The sequence below is a fragment of the Rhipicephalus sanguineus genome, chromosome 7 (genome assembly GCF_013339695.2).
Source record: "Rhipicephalus sanguineus isolate Rsan-2018 chromosome 7, BIME_Rsan_1.4, whole genome shotgun sequence".
Classification (NCBI taxonomy): Eukaryota; Metazoa; Arthropoda; class Arachnida; order Ixodida; family Ixodidae; genus Rhipicephalus; species Rhipicephalus sanguineus.
Window position 1 is genome coordinate 136,106,888 of NC_051182.1, and position 19,243 is coordinate 136,126,130.

Here is a 19,243-nt window from a genome sequence, read left to right on the forward strand (position 1 = left end):
CTTCATGATGCGACAGATATCGGTAATAAGATTGGAACCAAGCACTGTGTAGAAGGCCTTTGGACGTTGTCAGTAGTCAAAATACCCTCTAACATAATAAATCGTGCCTGAAACTTCATGATGCGACAGATATCGGTAATAAGATTGGAACCAAGCACTGTGTAGAAGGCCTTTGGACGTCGTCAGTAGTCAAAATACCCTCTAATATAATAAATCATGCCTGAAACTTCACGATGCGACAGATTTCGCTCATAGGATTGCACCAGAGCACTGTATAAAAGTCTTTGGCAAGTTGTCTAACATAGCTAAACTGAATGAATGTCTTCATATTTCAATTATGCTTAAGTGCATGCATAGTCTAAGTTAGTGTATTTACAAAGAACTGAACAGAAATGAAATAGTCCTTGCAATACATCCAAGGATTTGGCATTTGAAACCATCAAATAATTATTTCAGCTGGATTCAGTCTGGAGGAAGAGATAAATATGTGCGCAGTTTAGAATGGTGTCACAAGTGTCTGAGGTTCCAGTGAGGCACCGTTTGAATTCCTTCTAAACAAAGAGCAGCACAGTAATATTGCACTTTCATTCCTTCTGCACATACGTGTGATGTCATGCTCTTCTCTTCTAACTATCGTGTCATTGTGCACCTCAGATTTCAATGGAGGTGCTTGTCACTTACAAGCTTTTTAGCAAATTAGCTGTCCAGCTGTAAACAAAACATGTGTTATATTTAAGTAAACTGTAAAACGATGGAGAAGCGCCACTGTTCACATTCTCCCGTCTATGAGTATCAGAAAAGACTAGGGAGAATGTGTGTCAGAATAGAAAACCTGCAAAACAAGGCATGTGCAACTGGGCATGTGCTAAGGTGTAGTTGCACGGCAGAGAAGCAGACCAAGAGTCAAGAAGTGAAATAGCAGGCAACACAAGCAGCACTTAATTATGCAACTTTCTTTTTCGATCACCACACTCGCGCACGTTCGAGCTTCTATTTTATACATGAATCTAAATGAGACCGCCGACAGCTGAATGTGTCGGCGTCGCTGGTACCCGGCACGAAAACACGTCACACTGCTACCAACAAGCGCGCTCTTGTTGTTAGCTTGGCAACACACGCAAACGATTTGCGCCGAAGTCAACCAATGTTTCAGCGTCGTAAAATCCGCAAATCCTCCTCATGTACGTTGTCACATCACCGGAATGCGTTGGCAAGTGCGATGTTCGCTTTCGGCAATGATGAGGCGAATGGCGATGTTGAAAACAAACACACTGCGGTTAAAAACTCCTGCGTAAGCGCCACGCCAAGTCTCTGGCGTCATATATAGTGTCTATGTTTCGACGGAAACAACTACCGTCAATTTCCTTCAACCAAACTTCCTCAGATGAGCTGGTTCACACGAACTCGACGGCTGAATGCAGACGACACCGCTCTGAATCGACTTCGCGGCAGGCGAGGGCTCACGCTGAGGACTTCAACCCTCCGAAGCATGTTTACACCCGTTCCGAGCGCAGATACACACAGATCAGAGCACAGGAGCAGCGACATGCCGCAGTAGTAGGTACGATGTTTTCACTCGGTCGACGATGACACTCAAAACCGGGGCAAGGGCAGCCGGGAAGCATTCGCTGGATTTGTCGGTGTCGCTCGAATTCGGCACGAAACAGCGTCCCACTGGTAGCACTCGCGGTCGTTCGCCGTGTCGTCGACGTACTGGATGACGACGCGGTCACTCAGGAGCGTTTGCGACCGTAGTTTCCGTGCTTGCCCTGCACTCGGAGGTGCCTTCGAAGCGGCGGTGGCGGCGGCCATTAGGCATAGCACTCAGAAGTATCGCGGCCTCTGATTGGTTGGCGCCGCCGGCCTAAGCCGGCCTCTGATTGGTTGGCGCGTCGTACGCGTGGTGACGTAGGCGAAAATATCAAAGTCGTCTTGACCCCGCGCGCCTCGAGGCGTATGGACGCGTACAGCCCTCCGCGACCGACGCCGAGAGGCGCATTTGACGCCTAGGCGCGTGCATACGCGTGCATACGCGTGCCAGTGGTTGGGGCTTAAGCAGCGTAGCAGACGGCGTGCGCGGTTGAGTGTGTTTCGTGCGCTCCCGCATCACCGGCAGATCTCGTTACCCTTCGAGAAAATTAGACGCTACGATATCTTGCACTCCCCCGATACGGTTAGAAATTTGCAAGGTTCTACATACGACAACAACCTGGAAACGCCGAGGAATTGTGAGCACAGATAAGAAATCGACTCGACACGTCCTTCTATTGCCGGAGCCTAAAACCAACTAACTTTTTCTTTATTTTCCGCTTTGTCAGTGAAGGGCTGACGGCGTGCGATGCTGAAGCCGGAATTGCAGCTGCAATCACGGGAAGTGGATTGGCAGCTTCCATAACCTTGTCAGCCAATGTAGCGAGCTCTGACAAATTCTGGGTTGAAGCAGTTGCCAGCACCATCTGGACTTGGGTGGGCAAGCGCTGAAGGAATAGCTCACGGACAAAGGTGCTGTCCGTGGTGGAAATGCGTGGGCCGAGCAGGTTAAGGAATCGACGCAGTAGCTGGCTTGACCGTTGATTGCCGAGTTGTTCGATTGAGAGTAGCTGTTGCAACCGTGTGCGTTCCAACATAGCCGTGCGGTCCAGTATAGCAGCCTTAATTACGTCGTAAGGCGACTCTGGTAGGTCGTGCGCGAACGAATGGAGAAGGTCGGAAATCTCGTCGATGACGGCCGCTGGAAGCGCGTCGACCACAAGGAGGTACTTGCGAGTCTGGGACGTAATCCGCGAGAGTTCAAAACGGGTCTCTGCTTGGATGAACCACGCCGAGGGGTTCCGTTCCCAGAACTCTGGCAGTCGGATGGTGTTCGAAATAACCGCAGCGGTTAAAGAGGTCTCGGCGTTGGCCGAGTTGTTCGAGGCTTGCTGGCGTTCGTTGCCCGTCCACGTCTTTTTGTTTTCCTGTTGCACGTTATGATCCGGCACAAGTTGCTACTTGATCCAAACGTCCGGGTCACCAATTTGTGGAGCAAACATAAGAAAACGACTCGACACGTCGTTCTAGCGCCTAAAACCAACTAACTTTTTATTCATTTTCTGCAGCCCTCGCGCCAGCGTTGCTGCCGCGCCGCTCGAGGTCACGCCTGACATCTTCCTTCACCGTGCAATCCTGTCGATGTCGGTGGTCCTACACAGCATGCCGACAAAGTAAACGTACTTGAGAACGATCTCTGATAAGCGTTAACACGAACAACGTGGTGTTGTCTTCAAGGGTGCCGTTACGGCCGCAGTGACATGGATCCTGACGTTGATCGGATAGCGAGAGCCCGAAGCTCAATGCACCGACGGCTTGAAGCGACTCCTCTCGCCAGTTACCATACATATGTCACGATACGTTACCATACAGTCACCAATAGATATGTCTCAAGTCACTGGGGGATCTCGACTGCGCTTTGCAGCGATAGCCTGTCCGCCCACGTGACCGTTACGGTGACGTACGCATTCGGTCACGCCACAAAGGAAGTTGATCACTGCTCGGCTTCGCAACTAAGTGCTTCACTTGCGCGACATTTTGGCGTGCAACTCTGCGTACCAACGTAGTGACCATGGAACTATGGTCACGTAGCTCAAAACAACGAGAAAACAAAAAGGAAATGTGAGCGCTAACGCTCAATTCTGCTTTGTTGCAAGAAATTCCAAAGGATACATAAAAGCTTTTTTTTTTCCTGTGGAAAGTACAAAACGAAATACAATCGCGCATCACCGTCATCGCACTTTCTAAAAAAACGAATCTCCGAAAGGAAGAGTCCACAAATAAAAAAGAGTCGGAGCAGCATAATGATTAAAACCAGAAGTGACTATTGAGAAAACGTGCATAATGTTTTAATGTCGGATGTGACGATTGAGGAATCCATGAATTATAACACGTGTATTCGTCAACTCGGCTTACAGGTCCGCGTCGCACTTGCGGTTGACTGGTTTCAATAGCCCGATGAACGTCGCCGTCGAGCAACAACCAAAGCAGGGACGGTCCAGCAATGGCTCAAGCTCGTGCTGTCCTCTTAACCACGTGACCCGTTTCTCGGACTCGGCGTCGTCGCGCCTGTAGTGCATGTGCACGCACTTCAGCCCACGTGCACAGGCGGCGATCTCATGCGCGAATTTCGACGCGTCGACGTCCGAGATCTGCATCGACGTCAGCAGGCACAGGTGCTGCAGGCTGGTCAAACGGAACAGGTTGGCCTGTGGGCGAAGAAGACTCGAGATCAGTAAGCAAAGGTGTGCCGGAGCGTGTTCGCGCTTTGAATGTTACAAAGAAAGGAACCAATCCGCCTTTTTCGCATATTCCTGAGCTGCCCTCTGACGTTTCGGCAGGATTTTGGTAGAGGCTCGTACAAACGGCATCGCCAGAAGGAAAGCCTCCGAGATTAAGAGGTGTTTCGCGACTTTCCCGCTAGAGGTCTTCAACAGCGAAGAAGACGCAAGAGAAGAATTAGTTAGGGCGCCATCGGCAAGTCATCGTAAACATGATAACGGCCACTACCGGGCAAAAAGCCTCTCGCATGTATCGCCAATCAGCTCAGCCCCGCGCTTGCTGCGGCCGCGTTGACCCCGGAAGCTGCTTGATCTCATCTGATCACCTAATTTTTCGCCTCCCCCTCGCGCGCTTGCCTTCTCTTGCAATCCAGTCTTTTACTCTTAGTGACCAGAAGTTATCTTGCCTTCGCGCTAGATGCCCTGCCCATTTCTTCTACTTGATTTCGACTAAGATGTCCTTAACATCCATTTGTTCCCTGACCCACTCTGCCCCCCTCCTGTCGCTTAAGGTTAGATCTACGATTTTCGGCAAGTCGGCAGTGCTTCGACAGTGCCGCGCCTTTCTAGCTTCGTAAATAAGCCGACTCACCTGAAGATGCTCATCGCTGATCGGCAGATGTTGATGCTTCAGAACGAGGCAGTGGACAGCGCTCTTCTTGCCCAGAAGCCGGAGCAAATCGCTGCATTGCAGGCTCTCCACAGGGGACCACTCGGCCAGTCGAAGTTTAACCGCAGCTCCGTAACACTCGACAAACCACCGCAGAACGTTAGACGGCACGCCGCAAAGGGTGAGCCTAGCGATGCCGCTATTCCGAGACGACGACGAGGCGGCCGCCCGCGATGGTGGCTGGTCTCTGAGAAGCTCGCACGAGCGGCACCGGAAGTGACCCCGCCGCTTTTCGAGGCGCACGTCCAGATCTTGGAGCCTGGGGCAGATTTTCTCGAAACGACGCACGTCGGAGTGGCTCGGAAACGCGCATGGTGGGACAGAGAACGCGTTCAGATTAGGCAGCCTGACCCCGAGCTGTGAGGCGAGGTCGAAATCGAGGGGAAAGTGAAACGAACTCAGGTTAAGCTCTGCGATGCTTTCACGCACGACGCGAAAGAGCTTCTTGAGGCCTCCGCAGTACGCGCTGCGTGCCTCCTGGTGAAATTCGACGCAGGCATTTGGCTGGAGCAGCAGGAAACAGAGTTCACGGACGTTTGTCCAGACTTTTCGGCTGCTCGCCAAGCTGAAGCAATCTCCCCATAGGTCACTGTCAGCAACGGCAAGAACTACCAGCTGCGACGGAAGAAATACGGTACCAGTGCGTCTCCTCAGTTTGTCCAGTTCAAAGATATTTTTCGAGGCGCAGGACCTTTCGTGGCGGAAGTTGTCGCACATAGCTGCGTAGACTGTTAACACTCCCGAAAACCATGGCACATCCGGAGTAGGAAGGCTGGCCGCTAGTTCGGAGGTGAAGGTGAATGTTTCCAGCCCAGGGAGCTCTTCCACAATTCGGTAACACCGCACCACAGACTCGGACAAGTATCCCCGCACGAAGTGAACGTGCAGTTCGGTTAGTTTTGGGTAGAACTTCAGAAGCTCCTGGAGGAGGTCGAAGTTACGGTCGCCACCTACCTCGACGTACATTTCACGTAGATCATGGGACGGAGTGACACCCTCGCTCTGCGACGCCATCTCGCGCACGTTGCCGATCTCGGAGTCGACGGCCGCGTCGGCGACGAGCGATAATTCGAGTCGCTCTAGACGTGGGAGTTTGCCAAGCGTCAACTGGAGCAGCTGGCTAGGCCGTAGCACGCTGGAGACGCAGCGCAGCAAACGCAGTGCAGCGCAGCGGCCGATTTGCTCACACAGCTCTGCCGGTTCGGTGGCGATGCAGTTACTGAGGACCAATTCGCCGACGGCTTCAGGGAATCGCAGTCGGTTGACCAAGTCGGACACACTTTCGTTCATACTGAGGTGCACGGTCGCCTGTTTTGAGTTCCGGGCCATCTTGCGTGCGGAAGGCTGCCTCTCGATCGAGTGGCCAGTGGGTGTGCACCTCCGGCGGGTGCCACTTATGGTGGATGCCTCTTTGAACAGACGTTTACAGAGCATGCGTGAGTGCTGACGTCTACTTGACGTCACTTATTAGCGGTGGCGTTGCACTCGAATCACGTGATTTACTCTTAAGGAACGTGGCCCAGTTATCTGTACACGGACACTCCGGAAAGCGTATCGTTCAAAGCGGAGAAAGCATGAAACAGCAAAGATTCAGTCTAGTTATAGTGTGCTGTTTTCAATGTGCGCATTTAAGACAACACGCAGAAATGTTGCCAGGCGTCACTTGACTTTCCGTACTAACTTGCCGACACGTTCTCTGCATGCAGCGACATCGCTTAATTGTCCGACGACTTCTCATCGCTTCGAGCCTCGCACTGCCCTCGTAATTCTATCTTGTCTCGAAATCCGAACCAGGCAGATGTTTAAGAGAAAATGGAGGCTTGAAGGGGTGAATATTCTCGAATAGTGTGAACATTCTCGAAGCCTTCAAGGCAGCTGCCGCCTTGAAGAAGACAAGACCACACTTCGAGACGCTGGCTACAGCGTCATCCCCTATTCGAGAATATTCATATCTTTTTTGTTTTCGTTCCTTGGATTCAGAAGCCTGCACTTAGGCACTGTAATGCGCGGTATGAAAATTTTACACTCAGCAGAAGGATTGAAACCTCGCCTAGTTGGTGACAGTGCTTGAACATTTTTTTCATATGCTTTCTTTATGTGCTTTAATAAGCATTCAGTTGCGAATCAGCGCTGTGGGTTGTGCCTCTATTCTCTTCGTCCGCGTCGTCGTTGCGCTGTTTCAAAATTGTTCAAGTATACACTCAAATTTGCTTCATGTATGAATTCTAACAGTGTAGAGTGGAACGGTCCGTGATTACAGCGATCGACGTCGTGTGGTCGGCCAGGACTGAGGCCCGTTGCACGGATGTGGCGATGACCGCTTAAATGTAGACCTTAACAAGTCCACAGCAAGTCCGTCGCATTCGCATCGCGGATTGGGGGGCAGATTTTTTCCAGTGGTACGAGATACACGAACAAAGCCACGTCTTTCCATACGTTCTGCCTACCTTTCTTGAAGACTCTGCCTGTTTCTGTAGTTCCTCTTGTGACGGTATCATTGGTCGGCGTGTGCCGTCCAACTGTAACGCGCGCCTGAAGATTTAGTTCCCAGACACGTTAGTACTTCAGCCGTGTAATTTTCCTCATAAATCTTGCACGCCCACCGGCAGGTGTGCATGTTGACCTCACGTTTCCTTCACACCAGGCCAGTTTGTCCCGCCTGACCAGCCTACCGCACCTGTGCTTTATCGTCGTCAGCAATATGGGAGGGAACACTAAAATGATATTTCAAAGGTCATAGCGGCTAAACGCATTTGGCAATCAGGAAAGCCTTGATCACAGTAAATGCTTGAGCGGAAATATATCCCTTGCTGTACAGTGGGTCACATCCATACCAGTACATTTCAAGTAATCCATGCCTAAAAGTGAATTGGCTGTCTTCTCTCATATCCTTGTGACGTGGACGCCGGTATTGGACATCGATGCGATGTTGTGCGCACGTGGGTCGAACGCACGCGCGGGTCATCTGAACTGCGTGCACATTCCCTGCAGCCACGCCACCGATTGAACCGAGCAACGAGTCACGTGGTTACAGCGACGAGAACATCAACTCCTGTTACGAGAAGTTCCCTGCTTCGCGTGTTGCTCGACGGCGACTTTCGTCGGACTCGTCAAGCCGGTCAATCGTGTCTGCACGGCGGTCCCGTAGGCATGAAGAGAAGGAAATTGACAACCAGCAGTATGTAGCACGAAGCCACAAGGGGATCCGTACGGAGTGCTCAGAAAGAAAGCCAGTTACTTGCGGACACATTCGTCCTGGTCAGGGGATCGAACCCGGGACCAACGCATTTCCGGGGTGGTCGCTCTACCAAAGCGGAAGAACGTTTAAATTGCCAGTTGACCATGCGTTAAGGCAAATTTTTGTTAATCATCGGAAGTTAGGCTACCCACGTGGCATCCATAGGGACCAAAGAATTTCCGAAATCGGTTCGAAACAAACGCATCCCAAGAAATTCAAGTCTGCTTTACGACGCCTTTTGCTGTATGTCCTTCACCAGGACGCGTTCTTATTATAGCTCTGCAAAAAAAAAAAAAAGGAAACCACAGCTCGCACTAGTGCCGCAAGGCTGAATCCAACAGTGGTGCTAGCACTCGACCTAACTCTAAGTTTTGCCTAGTGATTCGAGGGTTTTTCTAGAGATACTTTTTCCTAGTAGTCTTCCTCGGGTTTCGGTTGGTTTCCAACACTAAGCACGTGTCACGTGGTTTTGGCGGGATCTCACGTGACTAGCTGTCACGTTATGTGATTTTAGTCAGTTGACATGTTACGTGAAGTTACGTGATTTTTAATGACACGACTAGTTGTAACATGGTTTTAGTCACGTGACTAGATGTTGCGTGGTGTTACGTGATTTTAGTCGCGTGACTAACTGTTGCGTGGTGTTGGCGAGAGCATGTTACGTGACCAGATGTTACGTGGTTTTGGCGGGAACATGTCACGTGACTAGCTGTTACGCGACGTTACGTTATATTGAGTCACGTGGCTAGTTGTCACGTGGTTTATGGCGTGAACGTCTCACATGAATATAGCAGTTGCGTGATGTTACTTAACTTAGTCACGCGACTAGTTGTTACGTGATTTTTAGTCACGTGACATACTCGGCCATCACAGTTACTGCATTATACGGCTTGACAAATCCACACACGTGCTGTGCGAGCGAAGAAGAAGATGAAGAAGCGAGCGCGTGCTGGTTCATTTCTGTTCGCACTGCCTGGCACAACAAAGAGCTTTAACAGCTCGGCTGTCAAAAAAAAAAAAATTCAGTAGCCTTGCCTAGTCCTTGACTTAGGAGTCTGGTAGCGGCAATCTCACGTCGGCGTTTGTGTGCCCTGATGTATTATTTCGGTCAGCATTGGGTTTCGCGCGCTGCCGAGGCGGATCTCGGAGGTCACTCACGTAAAAAGAAGCGCGAATTTGAGATCTGCTCCGCCAGGTGCCGCAACGATCCCTGTTGCTCGCATTGTTGAGACGAACTAAACCGATTATTATTATATTCCTGACAGTTAATTGGCCCTTAAGCAAGGTTAAGTTGCGATATCGCACGTATCCGATATAACTCTCAACTTGAGCCAGAACCACCCGGATTTCTATTTTTTTAGAAGACTTTATAAAAAGGAACCCAAACAACCTCTGGAAATACAAAGATCGAATGCGTTATTCTCTCCTGGCGTTTCCAGTCTTTTTGGGATGCATCCTCATGCGACAGCCGCCCCGACGTCAGAAGGCACAGGTGCCTTATGGCTTGTTAAGCTGGATAAGCATGCCTGTGGGCGGTGGAGAAAGTGTATGCAAAGGTGCTCGTGCTACTGTCACTCGGAAAGGAACACGCCTTAAAGGAACCGCTAAAACCACTGCCTGTCCAAAGGCCTGAGAATGGTGTCTTTCCCGCCTTACATTCCCAACCCACAACGGGGGTGTGGGGGTTCTAGATGTACATGCAACAAGTATCAAAAATATTACGTTTCATTAAGCAACGATATCACTGTGATCTTTTTTTAGATGCGAAGTATCTTATGGCGGAGTTCAATCCGGTGGTGGTGGTGCTGGTGGTGTGCGGCGTGACCACCCTTACTGCGCATGCGCACACCCTCTCCACTTCCCCTCTCCCTCCCCCCTCCACTTTTCCTCTGAAACGCGGGCTAGACATGCCGAAATTCTCTCCTGCGCAGCGCCGCGATGAGCACCAGCGCTGCCCCCCTCTCCTACGCTGCCCCCCTCTCGCATGCCTGCCGACTGCGTTCCCCGCTCGCCCTGTGAGAATTAACGGCCAGGCTAGAGAGAAGACAAGACGCGCCTAGCGTTCCTCTTCGCGTTCCACGACGCGAGGTCGGTAGCATGCCCAAAGAACGCCAACGGAACGCGATCGTGTAAGTGCACTGGCTTCGCATCGCCTCATGGTCCCCTTTAGAGGGAAATGGTGTAATTTTTAGGTTATATTGTCCCTTACACTTATCACAGTTTACAAGATAAAAATGATGTTCAGACCGGCTGAGTAATGCTGGAAAGAACATGAAAGACGCCACGCCGACTCCGTCCGAAAACAGCCTTCCGGGGACGGCCGCTGGAGCATTGCAATCATGGCGCGTACAGGCTAAAGTGACCATATTCCGCAGACTCCAAAGCGGGACGGGGGGTCGCGTGACGCTTGATCTTGGCCTTCGAGAGTAGAACGCGATAGCGTAATCAGGCCCCGTGCGCATCGCCTTCTCAATTGCTAGCCTAGCTTCGGTTCTCGGTGAATGCCTCAACCGTGCTACAAGAAAACGAATGTCTGTGCGCCAAACAATGGCCGTTTCAAACTATCCTAGAATGTCCACTGTAAGTAGAGTTGCGATCTGCCCACTACGCCATAATTGTTTCTTTTCCGAATCAGCGAAGGACCCACTACGTCTCCGTAAGGCAACACGCGAACCTACGCAGCTTCTCACTTTGTTGATGCTCTTGCTGATGACGATACAGTTGAAACCCGCAATAACGAAATCGGCGGGGAAAGGACAAAGTTTCGCTCTTGCGGCAATTTCGTTGGCGCGAGAATGCGGCAGAAAAGACATAGAATTTACAAAAAAACACATTTTATTTCCAAAAGTCAGTAAGATGCTTTGGCGGTCCTTACCATGCAGGAATTTTATGTCTCTCGATCGGGAATCTCGTTTGCCACGGCACAAAGTTCACCCCATGCACTGGTCAGTGACGGCGGCACTGCGCTGTCACCAGTACGGTCATCAAGTGCGCCTACAGGCGAACCTTCTTCCGGCTCCGCTGGATCAGCGCGGATCAGCGCAGAATCGTGGACAGCGAGGTGCACGCAACGCCGAATTCTTCGGCGATGTCCATTTTTTTCCTGCCCTTTTCCACCTCAGTGATGATTGCAGCCTTATCTTCCAGCGTGATGAACTTCCGCTTTTTCGTTGGAGGCGGCATCTTCGCAGGCAGCGAAATCGAACGAAGCAATCGCAACACACAATTCACGTTGCACCAAGCGACCAAGCAAACGCTCTACAAATGGCTCCACGCACGCGACCATGTGCGCGCAAAGCCGACAAAGCCAAACACCGAGCCAAGCCAACGAACGAAACTCTATGAGGAATGCGGATTTGGCTACGTAGTCCGCGATAACGAGCAGGTGTTTCGGCAAGCCATCATCATCATCATTGGCGCCAGCTTTATGTTTTTTTGTGAACAATGAGTGCGCTAGTAGCGATAGTTTTGCACAATTTAAGTGTAGCATGAAGCATTTCAGCAGTTTTCGAATGTAGTTAATGTTGCGAGAGTAGATCATTTGCGCACTCGTGTTTCAAAAATTTCGTTAATGAGGGACTGCGGTATGAATATCTTTCGTAGTCGCGAGTTACGAAATGCATTGACTCCTATGGGCGTTTGCCGGTGCTCCGAAAATATTTCGTTGCGGTGAGAATTTCGTTCCCTCGGGATTTCGTTATTGCGGGTTTCGACTGTAGTTAAATATGTCTGAGCCATTTGTAATGAGTGCGGAACTCGTTGCGGAACTGAAATATTTTCACGCCTGGCGCGATCATACGCTTCTGCTACGCAATATAACATGCGTTTAGGAGACTCCTCCCAGTAGACAAGATGCGTATAGTGTTTTTTGCGAAGCAGTTGGAAGCAATAGTGTGGCTGTGTGGTTGAACACCTGCTTACCACTCAGAAGGCCTGGGTTCGACTCCCACTCGAGCATGAGATGAGAGTTCATTTTTATGTGTGAAGCAACGCATGGGAACAAGGCACGTGTCTTCGTGTCGTTTCGTGTCTTCATATTGTGCATTTTATCCGTGCGCTGCTTCGCACGTAAAAATAGTATAGTGTAGCAATGGGGTGTGGTGGCCAAGCTAGCTGACCGCGACTACGAGCCGACTTTCGGCCGAAAGCGAGACCAAACACCGTCTCGCAAGCAGGTTGGCGAGGCAGCGGGGACCCCAACCGCAAAACCGGGAAATGTACCGCCTGAATCGTGACGTCCGGTCACCTTAGCATATGCGCACAAGAGGGCGTGTCAAATGATTCTTTTTTTTGTGAGCGTCTGCATTCGGGCGATCTCATTGGAATGTTTTGGCCAGCTTTGTTGCTTCAACAGTTAATTAAACATGTCTAATTAGACAATCAAGCGGAATATAAAAATTGGTGTGACTTACTCTATGCCATAGTCAGCAAGATGCATTCGGTAGCGTCGTCATATAGAGTGACGACGCTACCGACATGTCCCGGTTGCGTCGGCCAGTTTTTAAACTCTGACTAGAGATAGCTGGGACACCCTGTATATTCATATACAACAATGCATATGAAAATGACCATATTTCGTTTTCTTGCCTCGTTATATGTACCACAAAGCCTCAACGCTGTCCGTTGTTGAATGTTGCATAATCTGTCATAAAGCATATATCTGATAGCGTCAAAAAATGTCTACTGTTGTCGACCTGCTACGTACGACGCCTCCTCGGTCCGATCAAGCAGCTGACGGAAGGTTTTAGTCCCGGAGGGCGTTTATACTCTGCACTAGAAAAATAATAAGGTTGAAGTTGTGCAAGATTTGTACACCTCACCTGGTTCTGCAGTGCATCCGAGTTCCGTTCATTCACCTTTGGCCAAGCGACATTATCATATTTATGTGCACGCTAATGAACACCAGGTGGTCCAAAGTTCTGCAGCCCTTCTCCACTGCGTCCCTCAAAATGATGTCCTAGATTTGGGACGTAAAACCCCCAAAATTACTATTAAGCGACATAGTCATGTGACGTCATAATGAATTAATAAAGACGTCAAAGTATTTTGCCATATGTGACGTCATCACGCGACGAATTTTTCGGCATCACTCGTTTTGACGCCGACGCCACCGATTGTGAATTTTCGCGTTTGATGAGGCAGCTAAGGCATTCGCCTTAAAAGTCAATTGAGCCAAGCACTTCGACGGCGAGGGTGGGACGTGCGCAGCACCGGCTTGGTTACACGGCCGTACAGTGATCTACTCCCTTTATAGCGTGAGCGAAAGCGTACGTCACCTTGAAGTCACGTGGGTGAAAAAACTATCGCTGCAAAATACACTCAAGGTTTCCCAGTGACTTGAGGCATATCTAATTCTATCATATCTATTGGTTGCTTGTAAAGTTGAGACATCGTGTGAGGTATGTGTTCCAACAGGCCAGCCAAGTCGCCTCAGCCAGTCGATCCATTGAGCTTCGTGCTCTCGCTATCCGGTCAACGCCAGGATGGGCGCATCTGCGGGCGCAACGTCACCCCCGGAGACAGGAGGATAAAATGGGAATGGCTGGAAGGGTTCCGGCACCTGCCGGAGCAAATCTCAACCACTCCGCGATCTGCGTCGGCAAGGTGAACGTGCGCTGCCAGAGTTCACTGCGCAGTCGACGAAGACGGAACCGATGCTTCACCCGTCGAGTGCGCTACCGTCGCCAGCGATGGCTGCGCGCTCGACGACTCGAGGAGGAAGGAAAGGGCTGAGAAGGAGGCTAACATGTGATTCCCTGTAGTTGCCTTGATACCAGGTCCGTCGCTTAAATTGTGGTACAAATTATGTCATAACGCTGTAGCTTAAACGCTGAAGGAATGTAAAAAACTGTTCAAAGTCCCATTAAAAAACATTGCTCTTTTACAACGTCGAAGCACTCGCACACTGCTTGGTTAAGCACGATAAAATGGCAGTTTACGCGAATTAAAGAACTGAGTTCTGGCCAGATCAGCATGACCTTGAAGGAATGAAAGGAACTGCCGGCCCAACCCCGTAATCAATGCTGCACAGTAACTACACTATAGGGACAGGTCATGTATACAGTACTGCCGGATTGAAACGCGACTTTTTTTTTTCACTATAACGGACTGCTGTCATCAATCACTCGCGATAAACGCGTCCTGTCACTGCGAATCTGGCCGCTACGGTAATGTTGTACCTGATATAAGTGCTCAAGTACATATGACGCCGACGTCGCATCAGCTGTTTACGCTTGAAACTATACGTACGTGCACTACGTAACCCTTAATGTTCGCCTTTCAATCCGTCAGTACCCACCTGTAGGCCGACCTTTGGCCGCTCATGTGTTCACAGCTTCACATAATACGCTTTGCCGAGTATATATCTACAGATAACTGGGTCACGTTAACATGGAGTAAATCACGTGATTTAAGCGCAATGCGAATGACCTTGGCAATCCCGCCGTCACTTCATTACGTCACGGCCATGGAGCACGGGTATATTTTAACACACATGCTCGAAGACGCATTCGCCACAGGCGCGCCTGACGATTCGCCACATTTTTCGCGCAAGTCCAGCACATCCACTGGACAGTCGAACAAAAGAGAGCCGCTTGCACGAAGGATGGCCGTGAACGCGAACGATGTCACCGTGCACTTGAGTGTGAACGAAGAGGTGTCTTACTTGATCCAGCAACTTGACGCACTAAACCCGTACACCGTCAACGAACTGAGCCTCAGAAACTGCGTGCCCGGCGAACAGGCAGAGCTGTGCACTCAAATCAGCCGCTGCGTGAGACTCCGGCGCCTGAGCTGCGTTGGCTGCGTGCTCCAGCCAAGCAGACTGGTCATGTTGATGTTGGAAGACCTCCGCTACCTGCAGCACCTCGAGTTATCGCTCCTCGAAGACTCCGAGGTGGTCGTCGACTCAGAGATCAAGAGTATGCGTACCATAGCTGCGCAAATGCGGGGTGTCAACCCGTACCACAGCCTGCGCCGCATGTACGTCGAGGTCGGCGGCGACCGCAACTTCGAGATTCTTTCGGAGCTTCTGGTCTTCTGCCCGAACCTAACCGATTTACACGTGCACTTCGTGCGTGGAACCTTCTCGAATGCTCTGGCGGATTGTCGGCGGCTTCACGAACAGCTGGCCCAACTGGAAACGTTCACGTTCACCTCCGAACGACCGGCCTCCGTTCCATTTGCGTACGAGTGGGATCCATCATTGACGTTCACGACCAGCGCTACCGTATGCGCCAACGTCCGTCACGACAGGGCGCACGACTGGTTCAGCTGCGTCGAAATGAATCACCTCGTATTCAGGCGGGATCGAGCGGTCCTTCTTCCAAAACAGCTGGTCGTGTTTGCCGCCGGCGACTTCCAGGCAGGGACGTCCTCATGGGAGGCGAGCCGGAGACACAACTGGGCACAGGTCCGCGAACTCTGTCTCCTGCTTATACCGCCGCGGCCTTCTTTGGTGACGTACCCGAGGGCGGGAACCGCATGGCACGATTACCTGGCGCATTTATTCTTCGGGCTTGACAGCATCGCCGAGCTGAACGTCAGTTCGTTTCACTTTAGCCTCGACATCGACCTGAAGCGACTTCTCAAGGATAACCCGCTGTGGAGCCGCCTCCTGGCGCTCTCAGTGACCCCGTGCTGGTTTCCGACGCAGTCCTCTGTCCGCTTGCTGCTCTCTGCTTGCCCCAACCTGAAGGACCTGGACGTGCGCGTCGGAAGCCGAGGAGGTTACTTGCGGTGCACTTCCTGCTATAATGTCCTGTACAGCACAGTGCCCGTCCACGAACTGTCCGATGCGCCCATGTTTTTGTCCACTAGCATCACGAAGCTCACCCTGTGTGACGTGACATATAACGTACTACTGTGGTACTTCCAGACTTGCAGAGCTGCTACAACGCTTCGACTTCTCGAGTGGAGCTTTGTCCACAGACTGCATTTCGGCTATTTGTGTGAGCTTCTTGGCGAGCGCGTATCTGTCCGTTGCCTCGTACTGCAGCATCAATGCCTGGCGATCAACGATCACCATCTTCAGGTGAGTCATCCTATTCTCGACCCTCAGAAGAGCGGCACTTATTGCCGCCTTCGCTATTTGAAGACAATGGCGTAATTCGTTCGTTTGCCTTTTTGGTTTAAGCTCTCGCGTCATTAACTGTCGCGCGCAACCTGACTGTGTGACTTCCGTAAAAAAGTATGATTAATTATTATCGGCGATCACACTGAAATGCCATCAACGGCACACAGAATGTCGCCAGGGCGCAAGGCCAGTTGTCTTGCCCGACAAGAAAGGCTCCCTTTCCGATAATTTGGGCCTGTGTAGCCGTCGCGGCGGCACAATGGTACGGTGCATACGGCACAATGGTCCGGTACGGACCACGTCGGTCGCATTTTTGGTGACCGCGAAAACGCCAGACGCACATGTAATTAAATTTCGCAGCGCGTTGAAGAATCCCAGGTGCTTGAAAGTAACTCTGAGTATCCCATTACGCTGTGCTTCATAATCATATCGTGGCTTTGGCACGTGAAACCCCAGCAGTTCCTGTTGTTTTCACGTTGGTATCGTTAAGTGACGTAGCTCAAAGGGGCCTCGGCAGAGAATTTCAAGCTGGAGACACGCCCCTTTATTCGATTTCTCGGTATTCATAAATCTTCTTGGCCAAATTTGAATGGCGTCGGTCAACTCAAAGTTATTTTATTTCGAGGGCAAACAGCGTACGAAAGCTCGACGGGGCGTTCTGCAACCCGCGACATCGACATTATTCTGACGTGTTCGGTGTGGCCGATACTTTTGTTTTGCAGATTGCTAGAAACATTAGCAAATTGCTTGTAGCTAAACATGCTCCCACCTTTCCGGAAGTCCTCGCACGTGTATCTTTCTTGTCTGTTTCTATGCTTGTTTCATTAGCGGGCGTAACTCGTTGAACTGTAACGCACGCATGCATGCATATTTAGTTGGCGAACACGTTTTGCCCGCGTTGTTTTCGTTGTGATGGTCTAATCGGGCTCGCACATGGACGTATATGCTTATTTATTGATTCAATGACTGATTGATCGATCTCGCGTGCATTGTTTCCATCACCCCAGGCCAGCTTGTGCCGCATGACCAGACTGCAGCACCTGTGTCTTTTGACGTCGATGGAGGTCTCGGACTCCGATGCAGCGCAATGTGTCCGTGACTGCGTCGCCCGCTCAGCTCAGCTGACGTGCGTGCATATACACTACAGGAACGACACTGAAGGCTCCGAGCAGCGAATCACGTGGTTAAAACGATGTCAAGACGACGTCCTCTTAGGAGGCGGACCCTGCTTCGCGTGTTGCTCGACAGCGACGTTCATCGGACTCGTCAAGCCGGTCAACCGCGACTGTGAGGCGCACCCGCAAGCCTAATTCACGGATACGCCTGCTATGAAAGTTTGCCTTAACCCGATTTTAAAGTAATAAAGGTTGGAGCATTGATTTTAAACTAATAAAGGTTGACGCATTATAGGTTAGAGTTTAGTACTTCCGGATGTAAACATTTATTGGACGCGTTTCAATAAAGGGGCTCGACAAGTTGATGTGTTCAGCGGTGTCCTCATTCCTGAACATTATTCCACCGTGTCGCAGACAGTGCCGCGTCTGTCTAATTTACTAAATATATTTATTAGGGTCAAATCCTTAGAAGCTTCATCAAACACGAGAAGCGAGTCATTGGCGAAAACAGAGCGGTGCAAAAACCCATCACGTGATGAAGTCACCCATCATGTGATGACTTCGCGGCAGCTCCTACCGATATACACAGAAAAGCAGAAATGATTTCTTTTTTTTTCTGCCAGCCGAAAGCAAAATTGGTGACGCCCGCTGCATTTAAAGAGGCCTCAAAGGGACTTTGAAATGTGCCACCTATAGGGGGCGTTCCGCCGAAAGCACTTTTCAAATTTGATTAGATACTGGACACGTCGGAAGGAATTCCACTGTCTTTTATGTAGCTTTTTCAGGTCCTTTACTACGCGTTCTTGAAATAGCTCTCTGAAAAACTCACAGGGTCTCTCGCATACATAACCCTGAGACGACTCGGAGGCGAAAGCCGTATTCTTTTTCCTCTCGGTTGATGTATTGATTCTATCATTGATGCTATTATCCTACGCATTACTGTAATGCAGTAAATATGCAAAGGCAAGGGAGTTAAAGCGGATGCAAAATCAACTTGCCGCTTGCAGAAATTGTACCTACAACCTTCGGATAAACCGCCCAGTCCTCTGCCACAGCGACCACCGCTGTAGCTCACTTGATAGTCCATCGGAAGCGCATTGATAACATAACATGCACCACTGAATACCAAACTAACAGCTTATACGACCCCAGATATTGTTAGTAATTTCCATCGTTCTTTGAAAGTCATGCCAGTGTTGCCTGAATACCGATCTGGCAACCCGCGCCGACTGCATCTTCATCGTGGCAAACCGCAGTGTGCGACTGCAGGTGGGGCAGGCATAGTCGGTCAGAAGAATGCGCCTGGCGGAATGGATGAGTAGACGAGCTAAGTGCCGTGATTACACAGATACAACGCGGTGACTCAGAGCTTGTCACCAAAGCATCGCGTCCATACAGATTCCTAAAGGAAACAAAATACAGCCATCCGCTCTCCTCGGACGGGGTCTGGGACTCGCAGGAAGTAACACGTACGCCACGTGCTGCAAGGCATGAATAAGCAGCACGTGCGGTAACAGATAGTTTGACCTCTTGACTCATCACCCGATGTATCCGAACCATTCAAAGTATTCCCACAGCAAATAGCTTTAGCAGTATACTGTTTTGCACGGTTTGCCAGACCGGTGTCATGGCTGAACCGGAATGACCTTGAAATAACGATAGTAATTGGCGTAACAAGCGTGTTAAGAACACTACCACGGTTAGGTGTAGGCCCTTGCAATTTCTTCGCAGCGTTAGAGTGTACTAGAACAGGGCAGTGCTCGGAACGGCCGCAGCACCAATGTACAGAAAGTGAAGCCCAAACAGGGTCAATCCACCTGCGGCGCTGCGATCGGT

The 19,243-nt window shown here is 50.5% G+C and overlaps 1 protein-coding gene across 1 annotated transcript; it reads right to left on the reverse strand.

The window, feature by feature from the left end:
- Positions 1–3,741: 3,741 nt before the first annotated feature.
- On the reverse strand, positions 3,742–6,429 carry LOC119400035 (uncharacterized). The gene is made up of 2 exons (XM_037666953.2): positions 4,903–6,429; positions 3,742–4,238 (listed from the first exon to the last, which is right to left on the reverse strand). Exons 1-2 carry the CDS (start codon positions 6,412–6,414, stop codon positions 3,942–3,944), a joined length of 1,809 nt encoding a protein of 602 aa, XP_037522881.2. The 5' UTR covers positions 6,415–6,429; the 3' UTR covers positions 3,742–3,941.
- Between the last annotated feature and the right edge of the window lie 12,814 nt (positions 6,430–19,243).